We start from the raw sequence: 20,751 nt of genomic DNA on the forward strand, positions 1-20,751 counted from the left end.
CATTGTGTTATAAATTTTTACTGAGTCATATTCTGAGGTATTTGTACATTTAAATTAGTAGGCAAAGATTGTACCAAACATTAACTTGATGAGCCCCTCATAGGGGTTATAAATATAATAAAAGCACTGAGATTCTGTATTAACTGACATTGGCAGAAACTGTCCTGAAGTGAATATTAGAATTCTGAACTGGTGATTTTTATTCTATGCCAGGAGCAATTTTTTCTGTGAGGAAGAGAGCAATTCGCATCTCTATTAGGGTTATAAAAGTCATCAAGAAAATTGTTTAGCATTAAAGAAGTAATGATTTAACTCATAGCTTTTCAAGAATATTCTAAATATATCAATCTATATTAGTTAATCCATAGTAAACATGAGTATGTATGCTAGAAGTTAGAATATAAACTGTAAAATCAGTTGGCAAAGTGTAAAAAAGGTAGCTATGAGTTCCTTATTTCATTTCATTTATGCCTCTTTAAGTATGTTAGATTATATTGTTACACAAGCAGTCACTAATTACAATTTTCTCTCTTAACTCAAAAATTCAGAGTATCAGTAGGCCTTTTCAAGTGAATCAAACATACTTAAGTTCTTCTTGGACCTTGTAGTTCTTCACAAGAATGTGCTCATGGATAAGTGAGAGGAGAAACTAAAAAGCAAATCTTAACAAATTTTAGTGGCTAGGAAGTACCTCTTAATGCAGTAAAGGAGAAGCTCAAACCTAGAATGATTGTGTCGACATAGGTCCGGCATGCAGGTGGCATCAGGATTATCAGGTCTTTGAACGCTTCACTGCCTGTCTGACTATCGACAAATCACTTATCCTCTCTGAACCCCCATTTTCTCCACTCTCAAAACTGGAATAATAATCTCTGAACCGTATATCTCATAGGTGTATTGTAGTTAAAAATAGAATAATAAAACTAGATCTAGCAATGTAGCTCATACATGTCTTGCATGCATGAGACTTGGGTTCAATCCCCAGCACTGCAAATAAACAAATAAAATAAATAACTAAATTTACTCCAAACAAAAGTAAATTGAAAAATAAAGTACTTTATAAAATGTTATATATATAGATGTTTTACTTTATAATTATATAACCATATACAGCTATGTATGCTTTATAAATATTACAATTAATATTTTGTTTTTCTTTTTAATCTATGGTTACCAATAAGAAATAGGAAACGCTGAGCTGTAGAAATAGTATGGTGGGTAGGGCATTTGCTGTGTACACAAACTACCTGAGTTTGATCTCTAGCACCCTATATGGTCCCCCAAGCCCTTTCCAGGAGTGAGTCTTCAGTATAGAGCCAGATGGAAGACCTGGGCCCAGCTAGGTGTGGCCAAAAATGAAAAAAAATTTTTCAGCAATTTTTGTATTTTTAAAATTAATTTTAAAAATAAAAGGGCTGGAGCCATAGCACAGCGGGTAGGGCGTCTGCCTTGCACGCAGCCAACATGGCCGACCTGAGTTCGATTCCTCCGCCCCTCTCGGAGAGCCCGACAAGCTACCGAGAGAGAGTATTCGATATGCCAGACACAGTAACAACAAAGTCTCCAATGGAGACATTACTGGGCCCGCTCGAGCAAATCGACGATCAATGGGAGGGCCTTTACTTTTACTTTACTAAAATTAATTATACTTATTTAAAAAATAATTACACTTATAACATTGTGTTTCATAGTGAAACATTAAAAATGTTTAATGGAGGAAAAATGGAGGATCAATAAGCCATTGCTGTGATAGTCTGAATATCTTCCCTTATGGGGTTCTTCAGTTCTTCAGTGAGGTAAACTTGGAACTTTTGTTTTGTTTTGTTTTGGAGAGGGGCAGGGGGACATTGGTAACACCCAACAGTGCTCAGGGGCTTTTCCTGGCTCTGTGCTCAGAGTGACCCCTGGCAATTTTTAGGAACTGATCTACAATGTCTGAAATCTAACTGGAGTTGGTAGCAAGCAAGGGGAGCATCTGAACCCCTGTACTATCTCTCTGTCCCTGCTGGATTATTTTAAATAACTGCTTCTATAATTCTACCCTGGTCATTCCTTAAATTTTTCTAACCTGCCTGGATGACATTTCCAACCAACCAAATTGGTTAGTTTCAGGTTCCAGTAGCTCCAGTAGATCTATTCTAGATTGGAACACTCAGGTGCAGGATCAGAGTTAAAAATTTACATTATCGGGGCTGGAGAGATAATACAGAGGGTAGAAAGTTTGCCTTGCATGTGGCTGGTCAGGGTTCAATCCCAGCATCCCATATGGTTTCCCAAGTCTGCTGGAAATAATTCCTCAGTACTAAGCCAGGAGTAACCCCTGAACACTGCCAGGTGTGGTCCAAAATGAAAAAACAAACACCCCTCCCCCACCAATTATAAGTTACCTTATAGCAGGCTTTGAAAATGGAATTTAAATTGAATTGGTAATTGCATAACCATCGTTTTTAAAGCAAGTGAGAGGCTAGTCAGCATAGGGCAAGTTACAAAGAAATAGAGCTGCCAGGACGCTGGGTCCAGATTGAGTCTAATATCAGGAGTCAGAGTGCACAGGGGAAGGATGTATGAAGACATTTCTTCTGAGTGTGTGTGGTTGCCACTGGCTTCATCTCAAACTCAGGGAGAGAGGCTGTTAGAGGTGCTCTCCAGAGTCTGCAGTTAGATGATGCGGAGGACTGGGGCTTGGTGTGACACACCCTGAGGAAAGCAAATGCTTAATCCAGTGACAGCACGGACAGGGCAGTGTGGGGATGGTCTGCACTCAAAATTTGGCCCTGGACAAGATGGAGTAAACCCTGGATTTCTAGAGACAAGAAAGGAGCTGGAAAGCAATATAGAACAGACGTACTATGTTCACCCAGTACCCCCAGACCAGGTCCACATTGGAAGAGGCACTTTTCCCACAGACCCGATGCAGCATGTTCCAAGTGCTCCAGCAGCTCCTTGTTTTTGCTCTCCCACCTCCTGCTCTCTCTGTACTGGTTGGGCCTAAAGTAGCCTCTCTAATAATGGGGGCGAAGTGAGCTTAAGCCAAGAGCATCTTTGCAGGGAAAGTCAACAAGAGAACCTCAGTAAGAGATGGGAAGAGAGGGACGAAGTTTTGCTTTCAAATGAAGTTTGATGCACTTGTTTCTATCTTGCACTTTTGCTGTTATTATTGTGGCTTGCAGTTATGGTGAAGACTTAAAATATCAGTTAACTAAATCCATAGAAAATACAAGGGCTTTCCAACTAGGGAAAGGGTCAGGAAAGGTTAAGCAGGAAAGGATAAGCAACACTGAATGTGGTTTAAAATGGCACTGAGAAACAAAATTCCAATGTGGTCACATCTCCAAGTTGTGACTTCAAATACTTGTTATGTTTTCATGTTAAACTAAGTTTGCAAACTGAAGTCTAATGGTTTATAACGGGACTGATAATAATATTTCAATTTGAGTTGTCACTAGAGAAGGTTATGACCCTAAAGAACACTATTACTTTTAGTCCCTAAAATTATCCAATCAGTTAATCAGTATTGATTGCCTGTTTATCTACTTGGAATGAATCTTACAGTACAGGTCAGTATTATCATTTCTCACTGATGCATTATCATTTCTCACTGATACGTGTAGTATGTACCCAGCAATATTTTCAATTTAAATATTCTTTACAAGATACTTAGCACCAAAGGATGTGGCATTTCCCTAATGTTTGACACAACACTTCAGCAGAAAAATTCCCCAATTTTAAAAAGTGGTGCAAACCTGAATGGAGAGTGATTATGGTCTCACTTGTCTTTAACACTATAAAGTGTTGCTGAAGAATCTAATAGACGAGAACAGGATTTAAACTAGGAGCATTTATAGGAGGTTCTTTTTTGTCTACCGAAAGTGATTATTGCAGTAAGAACAAATATAATTGCCCACAGAAGGCTAGTCTTGGATTTACCTCTGTCACTTAGGAGACTTTGGTTCCTATTTCCCCTGCTATGAAGATGGATTGGAGAGGGAGCGACACCACAGTGGATAAGGCATTTGCCTTGTATGAGGTGGGCCAACATGGGTTCAATTCCTCCGCCCCTCTTGGAGAGCCGGGCAAGCTCTCCAAGAATATCTCGCTGCAACCTGGCAAGCTACCCTGATGTATTCAATATGCCAAAAACAGTAACAACAAGTCTCACAATTTGTTGTGAGCCGTTACTGGTGCCTGCCTGAGCAAATCGATGAACAAAGGGAGGACAGTGACAGTAACAATGAAGATGGATGTATGGAAGTCCAGAATAATAATACACGTTTTTTCACCCATTTGTAAACTCTACAGTGCCTCACATGCTCAAAGGCTTAATCATAGCTAACAGGTTACCATTTATTGATTGCGCTACGTGCATAGTTCTTAATAATCATTTTCTCGATCTTTGCAACAACTCATGGAAACAAATTTACCTCCAGTCCCCCATTGAGGAACCAGGCTCAATAGCTAACTCAGGGTTGAGCCTCATACCTTGAATCAGTAAGTCCTCACGCTTAACCCTAGGCACTAGTCTAACGATTCAGCTTATTAATATCCTATTAATAGAGGCGCTGAGACCTCTCTGAACTCAACGGAGACGAATAGGTCAATTACCAATTTAAAAGCCAACGCCTCCCAACCATGCTCTTCAAGTCGAGCCCTCTGGCTCTTGCTCGCAGACCTCGCGGTCCTCGCACTCCCGGTCCTCAGCCCGCACTCCGGCCCCGCCCACAGCCCCACCTGCGGGCGCCGGAGGGGGGGGTCAGCGCTTATTCGCATGCGCAGCAGGGCCCCCGCGCAGGCCCAGTGGTCGAGCGCCTCCCGAGGGGACTCGGGCCCCACTCCGCCCCGCCCCGCCCGCCCCGCCCCTCCTCGTCCCGCCCCGCCCCTCCGACTCTGCAGCCACCACCTGTGCCTCGCGAAAGCCGGAGGTTGAGCCGAATCTCCGTTGCTGGGTCTGTCTTCGGCGCCAATCACAGGTGCTCGGGGGCCGAGCCGAAGCTTCCTTTTCTGCTCCCACTGCGAAGTTATCCCCCGGCCCTCTTCACACGCTCAGCAACCACCCGGCTCTGCAGGCAGGCGACTCCCGCGGTCCCGGGTAGGTAGTTTGTGTACGGTTGCCATGGAGACACTGGCAGGCCCTGCTGAGCCCGCAGGCGGGATGAAGATGCTGCTGCGCTCTGCCCGGCTCTGGACCAGTGCTGGAGCGGGCTTTGTCGCGAGTGGGATAGCCGCGGTCGGCACGGGAGGTGAGGCGTCCTCCGCTAGCTCAAAGGGGACAGACAGACCCTCTCCTGCTGTGGCCTGTCTTTCTGTCCGTTGATAATAGGGGAGAGGCACTGCAGTCAACACCCCGTGCATGCCCTCTGGGCCTTAATTTTGGTATCTTGAGCATCTAGCCAAATGCCAACAGTAATTGATGGATAACAGTGGTGGATTTTGAGTAGGCAGACAGCACGCAGTTTGTTCCTGGGCTCTACTAGGCAACAGGTGGTACCTCAGTGACTAAGTCGGTGCCGTGTGTAACGGTGCATTAAAACATATGCATGGCCTTTCATCATCCACTCCCATGAGTATCACAGGTCTCTGCACCCTGGTTTCAAATTATTTTAACTCGGTAGGAAAAACTCAATTAAACACAATCATTTTGACTCTTTGTATCCTGTTTTGTGCATCTTTAGATCCTATTTTGCAAACCTGTAAATGTTAGACTTGATTTGTCATATTAACAGTTAATAAAACATCTAATAAAACATCTGTCTTATAAAGTGCCCTCCCCATCTTAATTTTAATTTAATTTTTGTTTGGAGCCCACGCCAGGCTGTGCTCAAGACTTGCTCTTGGCTCTGTATTCAGTGACCACTTCTGTGCAGTGCTCAGGTACCTCATGCAGTGCTTCTGCCCATGCAAGGCAGGCACCTTAATCCCTGACTATCCTCTCATTCTCCCATTTAAATTTTTTTTTTTTACCAAATGTGTGAACATACTGAACAATTGTCTTCCCTTCCTCCCTTTTCTTTTGCAATTTTTTTTCTGAAGGCAGTTGTTTAACTCATGGGAGAAAATTTTATTGTGCCCTTTTATTATGCAGTGCTTGAAAAGTAGTTAGCTTTTTAAAGGGCCAGACACCATGCCATAGCACTTTATATGAATTGGGTAATTTAATTTTCAAAACAACCTCAGTTGTTTTAGCCCCCAGGCTGACTACTCTCACTCAGCAATTACTGAGTTTCTGTTCAGCACAGCACATTTGACTGAGTGTTCAGTGTGTAGAAATGGAGACCCACCACCTACCCTAGAGCCTGCCAGGTTATGGTCATCGCCCATGTTTTACATATTAGCACAAAAATAATTCATAATTGGGTAGCTGGAGAGATAGTACAATGGGTAAGGTTCTTACCTCGCACACAGCTGACCCAGGTTCGACTTCTGGTATCCCATGTGTCCCCTGCGCACCATCTGGAGTGATCCTGAGTGCAGAGCCAAAAGTAACCCCTGAACATCACCAGGTGTGGCCTCCAAGCCAAAATAATAATAATAATAATTCAGAATTGTGGTAAGGGTCTGTGACTTGCAGGGAAAAGAGTAGGGAAATGTCATTGTTTCCCTTGTAGCAAAGATGTTTTGCCATGGAACATTTGACAAAGCGATTTTGATTCAGGTGATTATTGGCAGCAAAAGATATGTCCTTATAATTGGGTATCAATTTTTTTCAAATACTATCATATTTATTGATATTAAACTTGTAAGTTGCTAGTTTATTTGAAAAACACTTTTTTCGATAATATCACAGTTCTTTAAAAAAGATATTATTAATTTGCTTTTCTTCCCAGACTGTTCATATTTGGAAAGTGTAGGCTTGTATGTTAGGCAAACTTAACCAACCAAGCAAAGTCACTAAACCCTGAAGAGCAAATTACAATGAACAATGAACTAATAGGGTATAATGATCAAGTCACTCACCTTGCCTTTTAAGAGAAATCAATTAAAACATCTAACTATAGCTTAGGTATCAATTTTTATAATTGATTACTGAACTTTTACCAAACCAGTAGCTGTATTTTGGAAAATGAGGTCGCCAGTTTCAAATGTCTTCCTGCGGTAGTAGGAACCCTCTGAAGACTGCACACTCTGGCAGGACAATTTCAGGAGTAATTTAGATACATGGAGCCAGTCTCTTCTTTTTTTTCCAAGTCCCCTTCTTCTCTCATTTTCTTTTTAAAACTTCCCTTGCTCTCCAACCTCCATAGTTTCAAGTATACAATACTATCCCCACTGCTCCCTTTCCTTCCTTTCCTTTCTGGTGTCAAGTCTTTTTGGTTCTTTTATTCTTGGTGTACTTCCCTCTTTTTCATCGTATTCTCAGCTCAATATTACCTTCACATCTATACCCAGTCTTCAGTGCCTTCCTTCTGAGTCCTCACCTTTCCTTGGTAGTAAAACCTTACTCCCTGCTAGGCAATTACAAGAGAAGAAAGGAAGCATAAGCAGACCTTATTTTACCATGGGGCATCAAGAATCAGATGCCATTTGAAGTAAAGTCCAATTCGTTTTTAATTATTTTGGTTTTTGAGCCACACCTAGCAGTGCTCAAAGCTTACTCCTGGCTCTGTGCTCAGTGATCACTCCTGATGAGGTTTGGGGGACTGTGGTGCCGGAGATCAAACCTGGGTTTGCTTGTGCCAGGAAAGTACCTTAACCCTTCTCTCTTCAGCCCACACACTTTTTTTAATTCATGGAAACAAATGCCTCCTATTTTAAAAGCTCTGCTGCCTTCATAAGGCTTCATAGCTTGGTCTGGTCTCTGTCTGAAAACAGAACCCAGTGATTTGAACTTGCCCTGTCCCCATGGAGAGCCAGGCTCAGGGTCATGGAGGCAGCCAGTATTGTGTGCCCAGGCAATTTATCCTCGGGGATGCTGTTGGGACCCAAATCAGCTGAGGACCTCAGAGAGTCTGGAGGAAGGACATCTAGCTGAGGGGAGGAGGGGAGGAAGCATCCTATCAGGGAAAGCTTCCTTGTGGGCCTCTAAGAATTAACCAGGAGAATTCACTGGCCTGCTTCGAGCCAGTTCCCACCACACAGTATCAGGCCTCCAAATCTTCCATTTGCTCATCAGCTTATACTTACTGCCTTGGCTTGCCTTTCAGTTCTCTCACTGGACCAATTTCTGTCTTCTTCAAGAGTTCCCTTGTCTCTTAAATACGCTGTAAGGTACTTGACACCCTGCCTTGGCTTATTCCTTGTTTTTTTTTTTTTTCTGGAAATTCCTTCTGCACTGCATCCCCAGGGGCACTAACTCAAATTCAGCCTATTTCCCAGAACTTAATTTAAGCCTCATCCAAAAAACCTGCTTAGTTTCACCATTTTTCCTATCAGAAATGTCCTTAACCTCCCTTAATTTTTGCCTTTTATTAAAATCATTTGAGTGCAAGGAAGACTGATACTCAGCTGGTGTACACCAAGAAGACAGCTCCATTAGTGAACTGTTAGCATGTGTTTAATAATGGCGACATAAAGAAAACATTACCTAATGGACAATGTTTTAAGTATCGTCTTTAAACTTACCCTAGCTTCCTTTTCCTTTTTCCTTTCTTTTCTCTCTCTCCCTCCCTTCCTCCCTGCCTCCCTCCCTCCCTCTCTTCCTTCCTTCTCTCTCCCTCTTCCATTCTTCTCTCTCCTTCCTTCCTTCCTTCCTTTCTTTCTTTCTTTCTTTCTTTCTGCTGTTGTTTAACACCCTATCCATCTCTGAGATGATATACTTGTTTTCCCCAGAACTTTGCTTGATATTGAAGCAAATATTAAGCTTTTGAGGTCCCTCTATATAAGAGTGTCATCAGTTTCTATTCTGTATGTGTTCCTAGAGAGCTGAGCAGAGGGCTTTTAATCTGTGGAACAATTACTGAATACTCGCTAAATTGGTTTATTCCAATTATCAGGTGAATTTTTGTAAAGTTGAATTTCTGTGATACTCTTATAATATGGGTCTGGTTTAGATTACCTGATAAATAGATAAAATACATAAATATACAAGTTTTCAAGTTTGGTGTTTCTAAGTTGTCAAATATCATCTATAATAAGAAATTGGAATTTAATGAATATAAAGAAAATCTCACCCCACCAGGTCTACTTGAGTCATTCAACCCATTTGTATCAATGACCCTTTCTGTGTTTTACTTTATGATCTGATAATGTATACAATGTTACTGTACAGCATTGAATAATATGTTAATGTATAATAATGTGTTGATTTAATATTATAATAGGTTACTATTATGAACTATGAATATCTTACATTATTGAAATCATTTCTCATAATAATGTAAGATAAAGATGAAGGTGAGTTTAAGGTGAAGAAATGTTAAGGTGACATCAGGTGGTCAGAGAGGAAAGGATGAAGAGGTAAAGTTGTGCTTGAGTTCATGGTAAAATTCACTAAATGCGTTTTTTGTTTTGTTTCTGTTGATTTGGGGACAGCACCCAGTGGCTCTCGAGGCTCCTCTAGCTTGCTTCTTGGGTAGCTGCAGTGCTCTGTTGTGAGTACATATGCTGTGCTGGTGAGCTCTCTCTGTTCCTTACCAACTGAAGCTTTGCTGGCAATGAAAACAGGAGGACCTCTCAGATTGAGAAAGGAGCACCAAATAAAGGGTGTTGGGAGGATCCTCCCAGGATGGGAGAAGCATGCTGAAAGTAGACTATAGACCAAACATGATTGCCACTCAATGCCTTTTTTGCAAACCTCAGCACCCAAAATGAGAGAGAGAACAAAAGGGAATACCCTGCCACAGAGGCAGAGTGGGATGGGGGGATGGGTGGTGGAAGGGATACTAGGACCCGTGGTGGTGGAAAATGGGCACTGGTGGAAGGATGGGTGTTTGATCATTGTACAGTTGAAACCCAAGCACAAAAATTTGTAAATCTACAACTGTACCTCATGGTGTTTCACTAACAAAAATTTAAAAAAAATGTAAATGATGGAGAATGGGCACTGGTGGAGAGATGGGTACTGGATCATTGTATAACTGAAACCCAAGCACAAAAATTTGTAAGTCTACAATTGTACCTCAGGGTGTTTCACTAACAAAAATTAGAAAAAAAAGAAACAGGAGGAGCTCTCTTGGTGGTGCCCAGGGACTAGCCCTGGCTCTGTGCTCAGAGGTTACTCCTGGCAGGTGATCTGTGTGGTACGCTGGGTCAGCTCTCTACATGGCAAATTAACCTTATCTCTTGTACTATCTCTCCAATCCCAACAGAGGATTTCCCAATACTTTTTCTACATTGTTTCTATAATTATTTGATTAATCTAAATTTCTGAATGTCCAGATAATTTCTAGAATTTTTGAGGATGAGACCTGTAAATGTTCCTGCTTTATTGCTCTGTGGAAAAGCATTACAAATTGCTTTCAATTCAAAAATTACGATTTGTATATGGTTTTCAATACAAAGTGAAACACATCCTGAGAGACCTTAGCCAGGAACACTATATAGTCCATTAGTGCTTGCCCAAAGCACTCTGATCTTGATTTGACTTGCCAGGTTGCCTTTAGACGCTGCTAAACTTTTGAGTGCTTTGTGGCGCCGAAAGAGTCGCAAACCTGATTTGTGCTCTGGGAGAAACTGTTCATTGTACAGGCAATTTTCCCATTAAGTGATATAATTTCATATTGCAATGGGCCTTTTCAAAACAAGCAAAATTGTTGTGGCCACTTAAGTTAGATATTTATAAACTAACTTTACATTATGCCTCTAAAATATATATATATATGTAGGTTCATATAGTTTTTAATAATTAGCCATAAATATTTTATAAATAGTCAATCAGATCAGAAGTTGTAATAAATTATATTAAGATGGCCATAGTTTTTGTTCTATTAATGTGTATAATTTTGGAGATCTTTAAGTTATATTAAAAATCTTATATCAAAAATTCCTAGTATATATTGCCTTTTAAAGTAATATTTATAGTGTTTTATCTTAACACCTGGCCTTTCCATATGTGTGGAATGGCATATTGTTTGTAGCTTTTAATCATACTCTCTTCCTCAAAAACTCTTGGGATAGGGCCTGGTAGAATGGAACAAATGTTCTTGTTGTCTGTTGTTATGTAACAACTTAATGTATAGACTCATAATATAGTAAACAGTCTTTCATTTATCTAAGGAATCATCTGTTGATTCTACTTATAGAAATGAAGTCTTTTTAGGTTCTTTGGGCATATGTCACAATTTTTTTTTTTTGTAGAACTTATTCTAAAATTGGATAGTTGGTGGGTAAGGGAGATGACTCAAAGGACTGGTGTCCGGTTTTTGCATGCCAGAGACCAATTTCCATTCTCAGTGTGTATTCAGTAAGTGAGTGTGCTTTTTCGCCATGTGTGTTCGTTGGCCATGACCTTCCCCACCCCAGTCTGCAGCTGCTGCCAACAGATGCATGAACGAGGGAGCAGGGCAGCCAGGCTGGTTGATGATCAGTTTCTGTTTATTCTCATCTCAGGGCCATGCCTAGTTGTGCTCTAGCTTTATTGCTGACTCTGTATTTAGGTATTATTCTTGGCCTGGGGCTTGGGGGACCTTATGGGATTATCAGAGATTGAAGATGAGTCAGTTGCATGCAAGGCAAGTGCCTTACCCACCACTTTACTATCTCTACAGTCCTGTGGGTCTGGCTTTTAGCTCTAACTGAAGGATGTAATCTGAAAAAGGATCGTTTCTTTCTCTCTCTCTCTTTCTCTTTTTCTCTTTTTGGGTCACACACAGCAATGCATAGAGGTTACTCCTGGCTCATGCACTCAGGAGTTACTCCTGGGGGTGCTCGGAGGACCATATGGACATATGGAATGCTGGGAATCGAACCCAGGAAGGCTGCATGCAAGGCAAATACCCTACCCACTATGATATCACTCCAATTCCTCATTTTTTGCTTAATGTTTGATATTCATTCTAAAATACTATCCCAAGTTGAAGGTGATTGGAAATCAGTTCTTTCAACTGTATCATAGCCAAATATGAAGCTCAACTTTTCTCTAAGTTGACAAACTGTATTCATAAAAGCAAATGTAATTTGGGCATAAGCTGTCTCTAACTCAGTTTAAGATTTCTGTGTGGAGAACAGTGGGAGTGGAAAAGAAATTTGAGTTAAAAATTTTCACAGGGGGCCAGAGAGAGATAGTAGAGCAGGTAAAGTTTTTGCATTGCAGGAAGCCAATCTGGGTTTGATCTCCAGAATTCCATATGGTCTCCTAACTCCCACCAGGACTGATCTCTGTGCACAGAGCCAGAAGTGACCCTTGAGCACCAAAATGATAATTTTAACAGAACCACCCCCCACCATACACATGAGCATGCTACTTTTTTTTCTGTACAGATTGGTGACTATGAGGTGATATTTCTCCTTCTAATCTGACTCCTTTCATGCTTTCATCCTTTCTTTCTCCAGGTTTCACTTTTGGCCTCTGCACACTGTCTCCTGGATCACAGTCACTCCCACTGGCATCACTGTGGCTCACTGGATATGAGCAAATCTGTGTCTGAGCAAACTGCTCCCTCTCACGTCCTGGCCTGCAATCTCTAACTGCTTGGTAGATTTGAAATTGTAAATGATTTTGTTTTCAAGTTTAATAGGAATGGTTTAGGCATTTATGGGTGGGTTTAAGCAAATCTTTTTAAAACTCTTAGATAAGAACAGTTGCTATTTTGTTCCATCTATTTTCAGCGTGTGGTATCTGCCCGAAGAGCCTTTTACTTTACAAGGAAAGATGCTCTCCCCACGTGAGAAAAAGCTAGAGAAGCTGGATCCATTTTATCGGCCATCATTGTCAAGGCAGAAGACCAGTGCAGAAATTATAAGTGAGGCACGAAATTCATTACGAACAGTTAGGACTCAGAGACCATTTACTCCACAAGAAGATCAAAGAAAATTGTTTGGACCTGCATCTTCAAGAACACCTGAAAATAGACCTCCTTCTTCCTTCAGGTAAAGGACATTTCTCTTCCCTTCAGCCCCTGGTATTTAAGACATCAGATAAAATCTATACTTCATTCCGGAAGTATAGATTACAGTTCTGGACAATTCATCTTCTCTTCATTATATCTGCTCAAGATTCCTAAAGACATATCCAGATCTTGGGCTAATGAAGTTGCTTAAGGGGCTGGAGTGATAACACAGTGGGTAGATAACACAGTTGGTAGGGCGTTTGCCTCGCATACAGCCAATCTGGGTTCAATCCCCGGCATCCCATATGGTCCCCTGAGCACCACCAGGAGTAATTCCTGAGTGCAGAGCCAGGAGTAACCCTTGTGCGTCACCAGGTGTGACCCAAAAAGAAAAAAAAAGTTCCTTAAGTGTGAAATGCTTTGTAGTGGTTGTCAAACCACTGTTTCAGGTGATATGAGCAAAGCTGTTTTTCTTTTTTAATTGCCAGATACTTTTCTTTTTCATCACCCAATAGTTTAACCCTCCTAAAAAGCAATGATTGTTTTAAGTTCTGTAGTTTTTCAAAATTGCTTCTTCCTCAAGGCTATCAGGATGCAATGATTGTGTTTTCTGGTCTGTGGCTAGAGTCAGCTAGAGTCAGCTAATGTGTAATAGAAATCAAAGCAATACTTTGTCACTGACTAATACTTTTGCTCCATCTCCTGTTCTAGCCTCCATGCATCGAGTTTTGAGTCGTCTGATTGTAGGCCCATCTCTGGAGCACGTCTCAGTCCACTAGAACTTGTGAGTACTTGACTTTCCCATGAGTGCTGTGAACCACAATTCCAAGTACTCAGAATCGGTCCTTACACGTGCTAAGGAAATGATCATGTAGGCCTCAAGTACTAGTAATCCAACAAGAAAGACAATTGTTTCATCCTTATGTCAATTATCATGGTTAATGTCTAGCTCAAACACTTCCATTATGTACCCAAAGCATGATCATGAAAAATTCTCAAAATATGCTACATAGAACATTTCACAGTATGCTTTGGAAGTTTAAACTGTTCCTTGCATGTCTCGTTTTGCATTTTAAAAGTTTTATATAAAATAAGCTATGCAGGTATGTACATAAAGATTTGTTGTAAAATAAAGTCTTTCTTCTCCCCTTCCCAGTGGTTTTCCTATAAACTCTTTTCGTTATGTTATTTTGGACTTTTTTATCCAAGTTTCTAAACAACATTGCAAGGCTCTTCTCTAACTGAGGAGTCTGAGGCATGATCTAATGCTTTCCCTCTCAGGAAGAAGATTTAACTCTTGCCTGCCCTGTTGTGCCCCTCACATCACACTTAACCTCTGTTCCCACTGCTGCGCTCATCACTTTTCTTGGAACACTTTCCCCTGACTTTATCATAAAAACCCTCTGTGCAGCCTTCAGGATAATCAGCCATGAGTCCCATCCCCTTCCCTGTATCACCTCATGCTTTCCCGAAAGTTAATAATTGCTTGGTTCTTCAGGTTTTTTGTGACTGCCTTTTCAACCCCAGATTCTTTTGCCATGGCCTAAGTGTTCTGGTCTGTCCAGGCATGTGAGCGGTTCCCTGGCTTCATCTCCTTGGAGAGCTTCCCACGCTCCCTCCAGCCCTGGCCGTGTGCCTGGGCGCTGGTCCTGGGCTCACTCCTGACTTCTGCTTCTCCTTGATGTCCCACTTCTCTTTGATTGACTCTTGCCTTAGTGGGAGTACTTGCTCCCATAGCGTCTTAAGAGAGGGTCATTGCTTGAGGCCTTGGTTTCTGTTTTCTCCTCTCTGGAAGTTTGTGGAGTTCTTTGCTCCTTGTTCCCTGAAAGTGTTCAGAAATTTCACAGTATATTTGCTTTTTTTGTTGTGTGTTGATGTTAGGGCGTTTGTGTTGGTGCTTTCTCATTCATCATGCCAAGCACTTTGAAAGTGGAATCTTACACCCTTCTGTTCAGGAAAATGAACTTGAATTATTTTGATGCCAGTACCCCTCTTTGGTTTTTCTTCTATTTGTTCTTTATGGAAATTATGATTTAGATATAGAATTTTCTATATCTTCTCTTTGCCACCTTTTATTTTCTCTTTGCCACCTTTTTACTTTTTGGAAAAGATTCTTCTACAAATCCTTGTATTGGTTATTTTTTTCATTTCTATTACATTTTTAATTTTCCAAAGCTCTTTTTCCCCCTTCTACATTTATTTATTTATTTATTTATTTATTTTGCCATTCCTGAATGTGCTCAGGGATCACTCCTGGCAGTGCTCATGGGACCATATGGGATGCCCAGGATTGAACCAGGGTCGGCCATGTGCAAGATAACTGCCTTATCTGCTGAACTATCCCTCCAGTCCCTTAACATATTTTTTAACATACTATTGCTCTTTATTTTCATGATTATAGTGTCTTAACCTCAGTATATTGATCAATTTTGAAGTTTTAATTAATTTTTCTTCTCGCTTTAAAATCTCTATTACTCTAACCTCAGTGAAAGTACAGTGGGTAAGGTGGTTTCCTTGCATGCAGCCAACCTGGATTCAATCCCCAATATCTCATATGATTCCCACAGCCTCTCCAGAAGTGATTCCTGAGCCCAAAGTCATGGGTAAGCCTTGATTATCACCAGGTGCATTTCCCAAAATAAAATATAAAGTCTCTATTGATTTGGTGGGTTGGGGGGCTAAAACAATAGAAATTAATTCTCTCACAGTTCTGAAGTATAGATGTCCAAAATCAAGGCAGGCTTGGTTTCTTCTGAGTCCTCCCTTCTTACCTGTTGGTGGCTGTCTTTCCCCTGTGCCTTTATGTACTTGGGGGCCCTCTTGCATTTTTTCTTTATTTGGCTCTGACTTTCCTAGCATAGTTTCACTGCTCTTCACTCTGGTGTTGGATCAGTCGCTCTTACTTTATGGAGTGCCTGGATAGGTGGACGATGTTTAGGTGACAGAGACCCATGCCCAAGGCTGTTTTACTGCACTGTGTTGTGGCTGGAATCCACCGTCCTCTCCTGCCAACTGCTCCAATCGAACTATCTTTAGCGCTTTCCTTGTTGTCAAGTGAATTCCTAAAAGAAGCATCTTTCAAGCTCCTATCTGGAGAATAAAGACTGGTTGCTAACTCCCTGGAGTCAGGAAGAAGAATGTAGGAGTGCCTTGAATTTTCATGGAAATAATCCTGTTTTGTTTTGTTTTTTAAAATCTGTGTTTGTAGTGAGAATGCTCCCCCTCAACTCTGCAAGTTTCTGATTCAGAGACCCTCTGTTTTGCCCTCTCTAAAGAACAGACCTCCTCTAGACAAATCTGTTCTTGGTTCAGTAGCTTTACTACATGAAACTAGAAAGGAAGGACCTACACAGGCTTTCAGCCCATCTTCTTATTCTAAACAGTCACTCTCTCTTCTGTCCTTGCTGTCCCCTCCCGAACCCTATGGGAGTGATCCCAGAACACAGAGCCAGGAGGAAGCTCTGAGCACAGCTAAATGTGACCACAAAACAAAACAAAGTTTACTTGTGGGACTGGAGAGATTTTTTAGTGGGTAAGGCACTTGCCTTTCTTGTATGCAGCCAACCCTGGTTCAATCCTAGCACTCCTTAGGGTCCCCTAAATCCTACCAGAAATGATCCCTGAACATAGAGCCAGGAGTAGGCCCTGAAAACTGCCAGGTATGGCCCCCAAACTAACTAACAAAAAAATCTACACCTGTGTCTTATATAAGCAAGGACAGTTTCTACATCACCACATGCTATCATTTTGACTCAAAATGTGCATACTCAGTAGTATCATTTAATATATAGTCCATGTCCAAATGATACCACTTGTCGCAAAATTTATCTTTTTTTTGTACCTGGGGCTTTAGGATAAGACTGGAAAACCTGAGAGATAGATTCTAAAAGAGCTGTAACGCTAAAAATGTATTTTAATATTCTTCCTCCCCCTCTTTCTGTTTCCTTTGTTGTTGTGGTTGGGTCACACACACACTTTTTAGTTGTGGCCCTTGCACACCCCTTACTGTGCTCTGGCACTCTCTCTCTCTCTCTCTCTCTCTCTCTCTCTCTCTCTCTCTCTCCCCCCCCCCCTCTCTCTCTCCCTCTCTTTCTCTCTCTGTGTTATGGTACTGGATCTCCTGAGACACCTTAGCCACCAGCACCATGTTCAGTGGGTGAGGGGCACCCAGCATGGAACTCACAGCCTCATGCTTGCTAAATGGGCACTTTAGCTACTAAGACATCCCCCAGGTCCTGATTCCTTAGATTCTTAGATGATGCCTCTGTGAAAAAGATCATACTTGTTCTTATTTTGCAGATGACCAAGCTAAGATCCCCAAATAATAAACCTGAACCAATAGGCAAGTAAAGCTTTTGTCAGCCACTGGTGATACATGGCTTTGTACATCTTGAAAACAAGAGTTTTGAGCCTTGAACAAAGGGTGTCTTCAGCTCAGTGAATCTACCGTATTACAAAGTGGCTCTTCAATGTACATGAGTCTTTTATATGACTCCTACAGATTGCTTTTCAATATTGTTGTAGTTTGGGAGACTCATTCAAATTAGGCCTTCCCCTCTTTGCCTAGAGTTAACCTGGTCAAACTGGTACAGATCTTGGACTGCAGGATTAGGCATTGAGCAAAGAATATGTTCACATTGGCCTCTGTTTGGGGTCTTTGTAAGTAAATTTCTTTACTGCATAATGGTTGCGTGTTGTATTCAAAGTACAAAGGAGGCTCATAGTTCTCTATGGATAGTAGAATTTCTTTACTTTGAAAAGTAAAGGAATTTGATAGTAGAACTTTTTTACTTTGAAATTTTGTTGTTATAGTGGATTCCATAAAGATGTTAAGTATAATCTATTTTAAACAGTAATTAAATTCTGGGACTTCCATGTTGTTTTCATTAAACAAATTCTAAAAGTGGCCTCTTTTGTATGCTCTTAGATCACATCCTCCCCTCTACCTTCCTTCCTACCTTTCCACTTGCCCTTTCTACAACCCTTAATTTCTGGTGACCATTGAATTGACAAAGGGTTGAGATCATCTGGAATAGTAGCAGAGGAAGAGAACATGGGTTGCAAGATGGTAGAGGAAGGAGGATAGGTCTTGTAGTTAAGGGATGCTTGTGCTGAAAGAATCTGTGAAGACCTAACCGATGGAATGTATGTCTAGAACTTTTTGGATCTAAGGTACTTTCCTGTGCTAATCTGCCCTCTAATCATCAGTCACCAAATTGTCAGGGGAAGGACACAGAGAATGGTTTATTCCTCCCCCCACATTGAGCATGTCTACTTATTCTCTCTCTCTCCCTCTCTCTCTCTCTCTCCCTCTCTCTCTCTCTCCCTCTCTTTCTTTCTCTCTCTTCCTCTCTCCCTCCATCCCTTCTTCTCTCCCTCCCTCCCTCTTGTCTCTGCTCCCTCTCTGGTAGACAGTGGCTGCTCTCCTGTAGCAATGCCCTGGGCTGCGTAAAATTATGGGCAAGCTGATATCAGAGAGGTAGGTCAAAATCTGGTGCCTGTGCCTTCCATGCAGAGTCAGGGTTCCATCTCTTGGTACTTTCTGATTCCCTGAGTACCACCAGAAGCACCCCCACCAGCATCTTGGAGTGGCCCCTGAGCACCAAAGCTGTGGCCTTAAAAATCACTGTAGCACTGTCCTCCTGTTGTTCATTAATTTGCTCGAGCGGGCCCAGTAATGTCTCCACTGTGAGGCTAGTTATTGTTTTTGGCACATTGAATACATCACGGGGAGCTTGCCAGGCTCTGCCGTGTGGGCAAGATACTCTTGCTGGGCTCTCTGAGAGGGGCAGAGGAATTGAACCAGGGTTGGCTGCATGCAAGGCAAATGCCCTAGCCAGTATGCTATCACTCTGGCCTTAAAATCTAAATAATAGAAAAATTTATAGTTGCAAATTTTGCCTTCTGTGCTTATCACTGGCAAAAGAGAATTCTCCCTGACCCTAAACTTTCAATATATAGTCATTTAAGCAGCAGGCATTTTCATTCAACATTTTTTATTAACATGCATAAAGACACTGATCATAAAAGTCCAGCTTAAAAATAATGTTTGGAAACTTAAGACTTTTTAGCCAGCAATGCATAAAGAAAATAACCAGATCACCCCAGATCTCCAGAGACTGGCTCTCCAGAGAAGTGACCATCGGTGATTCTCACCCATCAAATGAGTCTGAGCTTGCCTTTTGGATTTTATTGGAACCAAGCTGCAAGTATTTGATAAAAAAAAAAATTAACATAGTTTTGAAAGTAAAGGACTTAGAAGCCCATGTGTGTTTTTAGGGATAAGGGAGATTCGGTGTGTATGTTGGGGGTAGGGAGGCATGGTGGTAGGGTGGAAGGGAGGAAAGGAGAGTAAGAATATCCGAGTGGGCGGGAGAGACAGCTTCTGGAGTGGGGGGTAGGGGTGGGAGGCAGCAGCTGGGGCAGCCACAGTGTTCTTAGTGTTTTTTTCTTTCACTATTTGGAAACAATTAGTACCATTACAGGCGTGTGTCACATGCTTAGAGTGCCAGAGGAGCTGGAATAACTGGAGAAAACCAGAGTTAAATAAATGCCCAAACTCTCATCAAAGTTAAAGGCGATGTGCGCTGTGGGGCGGGGGTGTGGGGACTGTTAGCGTAAAAACTTCCTACAGCTCCTTTGATGTGTGCCTGCATGTATATCTGTTGTGCGTTGCTCAAAAATACTTTCTTCTTTCTTGTAAAATTTTTCTTTTTCCCTTTGGGGCCACACCCAGCTGTGTTCTAGGGCTTACTTCTGGTGGTGTCCCCTAGATGTAATGACGGGGATAGAACTTGGTCAGCTGCGTGCAGGACAAGCGCTGAGACCCTTGGGCTTTCTCTCAGAGCTGCTTTCTAAGATGGACTGTCATAGACTCCATCTTCTGATCTGTGGGTAGAATGGGGACAACCTGTTCTTCCCATCTGCTGACCCTGAGGGGCAATGCTAAGGATGGGCCCGGGACCACCTTGCTGGAGTATCAACCCAATTCCCTACATGTCTGAGAAATTGTGTCTTCCTTGATTGAGTTGCCCAATAAAATCAAGATTTTATTTTTATTTATTTACTTTTTACTTATAGACCAGTTACGTCTCCATTGTGAAATTTGTTGTTACTGTTTTTGGCATATCGAATACGCCACAGGGAGCTTGCCAGGCTTTGCCATGCAGGCGGGATACTCTCGGTAGCTTGCCGGGCTCTCCGAGAGGAACTAAGGAATCAAACCCGGGTTGGCCGGGCCAGCTGCATGCAAGGCAAACGCCCTACCTGCTATGCTATCACTCTCGGAGAGCCTGGCAAGCTACCAAGAGTCTCTCTCCCACCTGACAAAGCCTGGCAAGCTACCTGTGACATATTCAATATGCCAAACACAGTAACAACAAGTCTCACAATGGAGACATTACTGGGCTCCCTTGAGCAAATCAATGAACAATGGGAGGACAATGCAGTGCAATTTACTTTTTGCTTTTTGGGTCACATCCGGCGATGCTCAGAATTACTTGACTCTGTGCTCAGGAATTACTCCTGGTGGTGTTTAGGGGACCATATGGGATGCCAGGGATTGAATCCTGGTCTCTCGCATGCAAGGCAAAGTCCCTACCAGCTGTTCTATGGCACCAGCCCTGAAAACAGGTTTTTTTTTTTTTTTAGGTCTTCAACTGACTTGTTTTATCAGCCAGCATAAACCTGGAATTCTGACTTTCTGCATCATTAGATCATTGTCATGAGGAAGAGAAAGAGAGAGGTCAGGCTTGCAAGGGAAGATTTAACCCACCTTCCAACACTCTCCTTGTTAAAATAGGAAGTGGATTTTATAAGGAAAATATTGTAC

The 20,751-nt window shown here is 41.8% G+C and overlaps 1 protein-coding gene and 1 non-coding gene across 2 annotated transcripts in view; one reads left to right on the forward strand and one right to left on the reverse strand.

The window, feature by feature from the left end:
• The first annotated feature begins 4,876 nt into the window (after positions 1–4,876).
• Positions 4,877–20,751, forward strand: part of ARMC2 (armadillo repeat containing 2) — a 134,060-nt gene continuing 118,185 nt past the window's right edge. Inside the window, exons 1-3 of the mRNA XM_056125237.1 lie at positions 4,877–5,086; positions 12,700–12,960; positions 13,632–13,704. Of these exons, the coding sequence (XP_055981212.1) occupies positions 12,743–12,960; positions 13,632–13,704 (291 nt within the window). The 5' untranslated portion in view covers positions 4,877–5,086; positions 12,700–12,742. The remainder of the gene's footprint in view (positions 5,087–12,699; positions 12,961–13,631; positions 13,705–20,751) is intronic.
• On the reverse strand, positions 16,763–16,823 carry LOC130033879 (U7 small nuclear RNA). The gene has a single exon (XR_008793990.1). It is a non-coding gene; the product is annotated as a U7 small nuclear RNA (small nuclear RNA).

The sequence above is a fragment of the Sorex fumeus genome, unplaced genomic scaffold, assembly GCF_029834395.1.
Source record: "Sorex fumeus unplaced genomic scaffold, SorFum_2.1 ptg000054l, whole genome shotgun sequence".
Taxonomy (NCBI): domain Eukaryota; kingdom Metazoa; phylum Chordata; class Mammalia; order Eulipotyphla; family Soricidae; genus Sorex; species Sorex fumeus.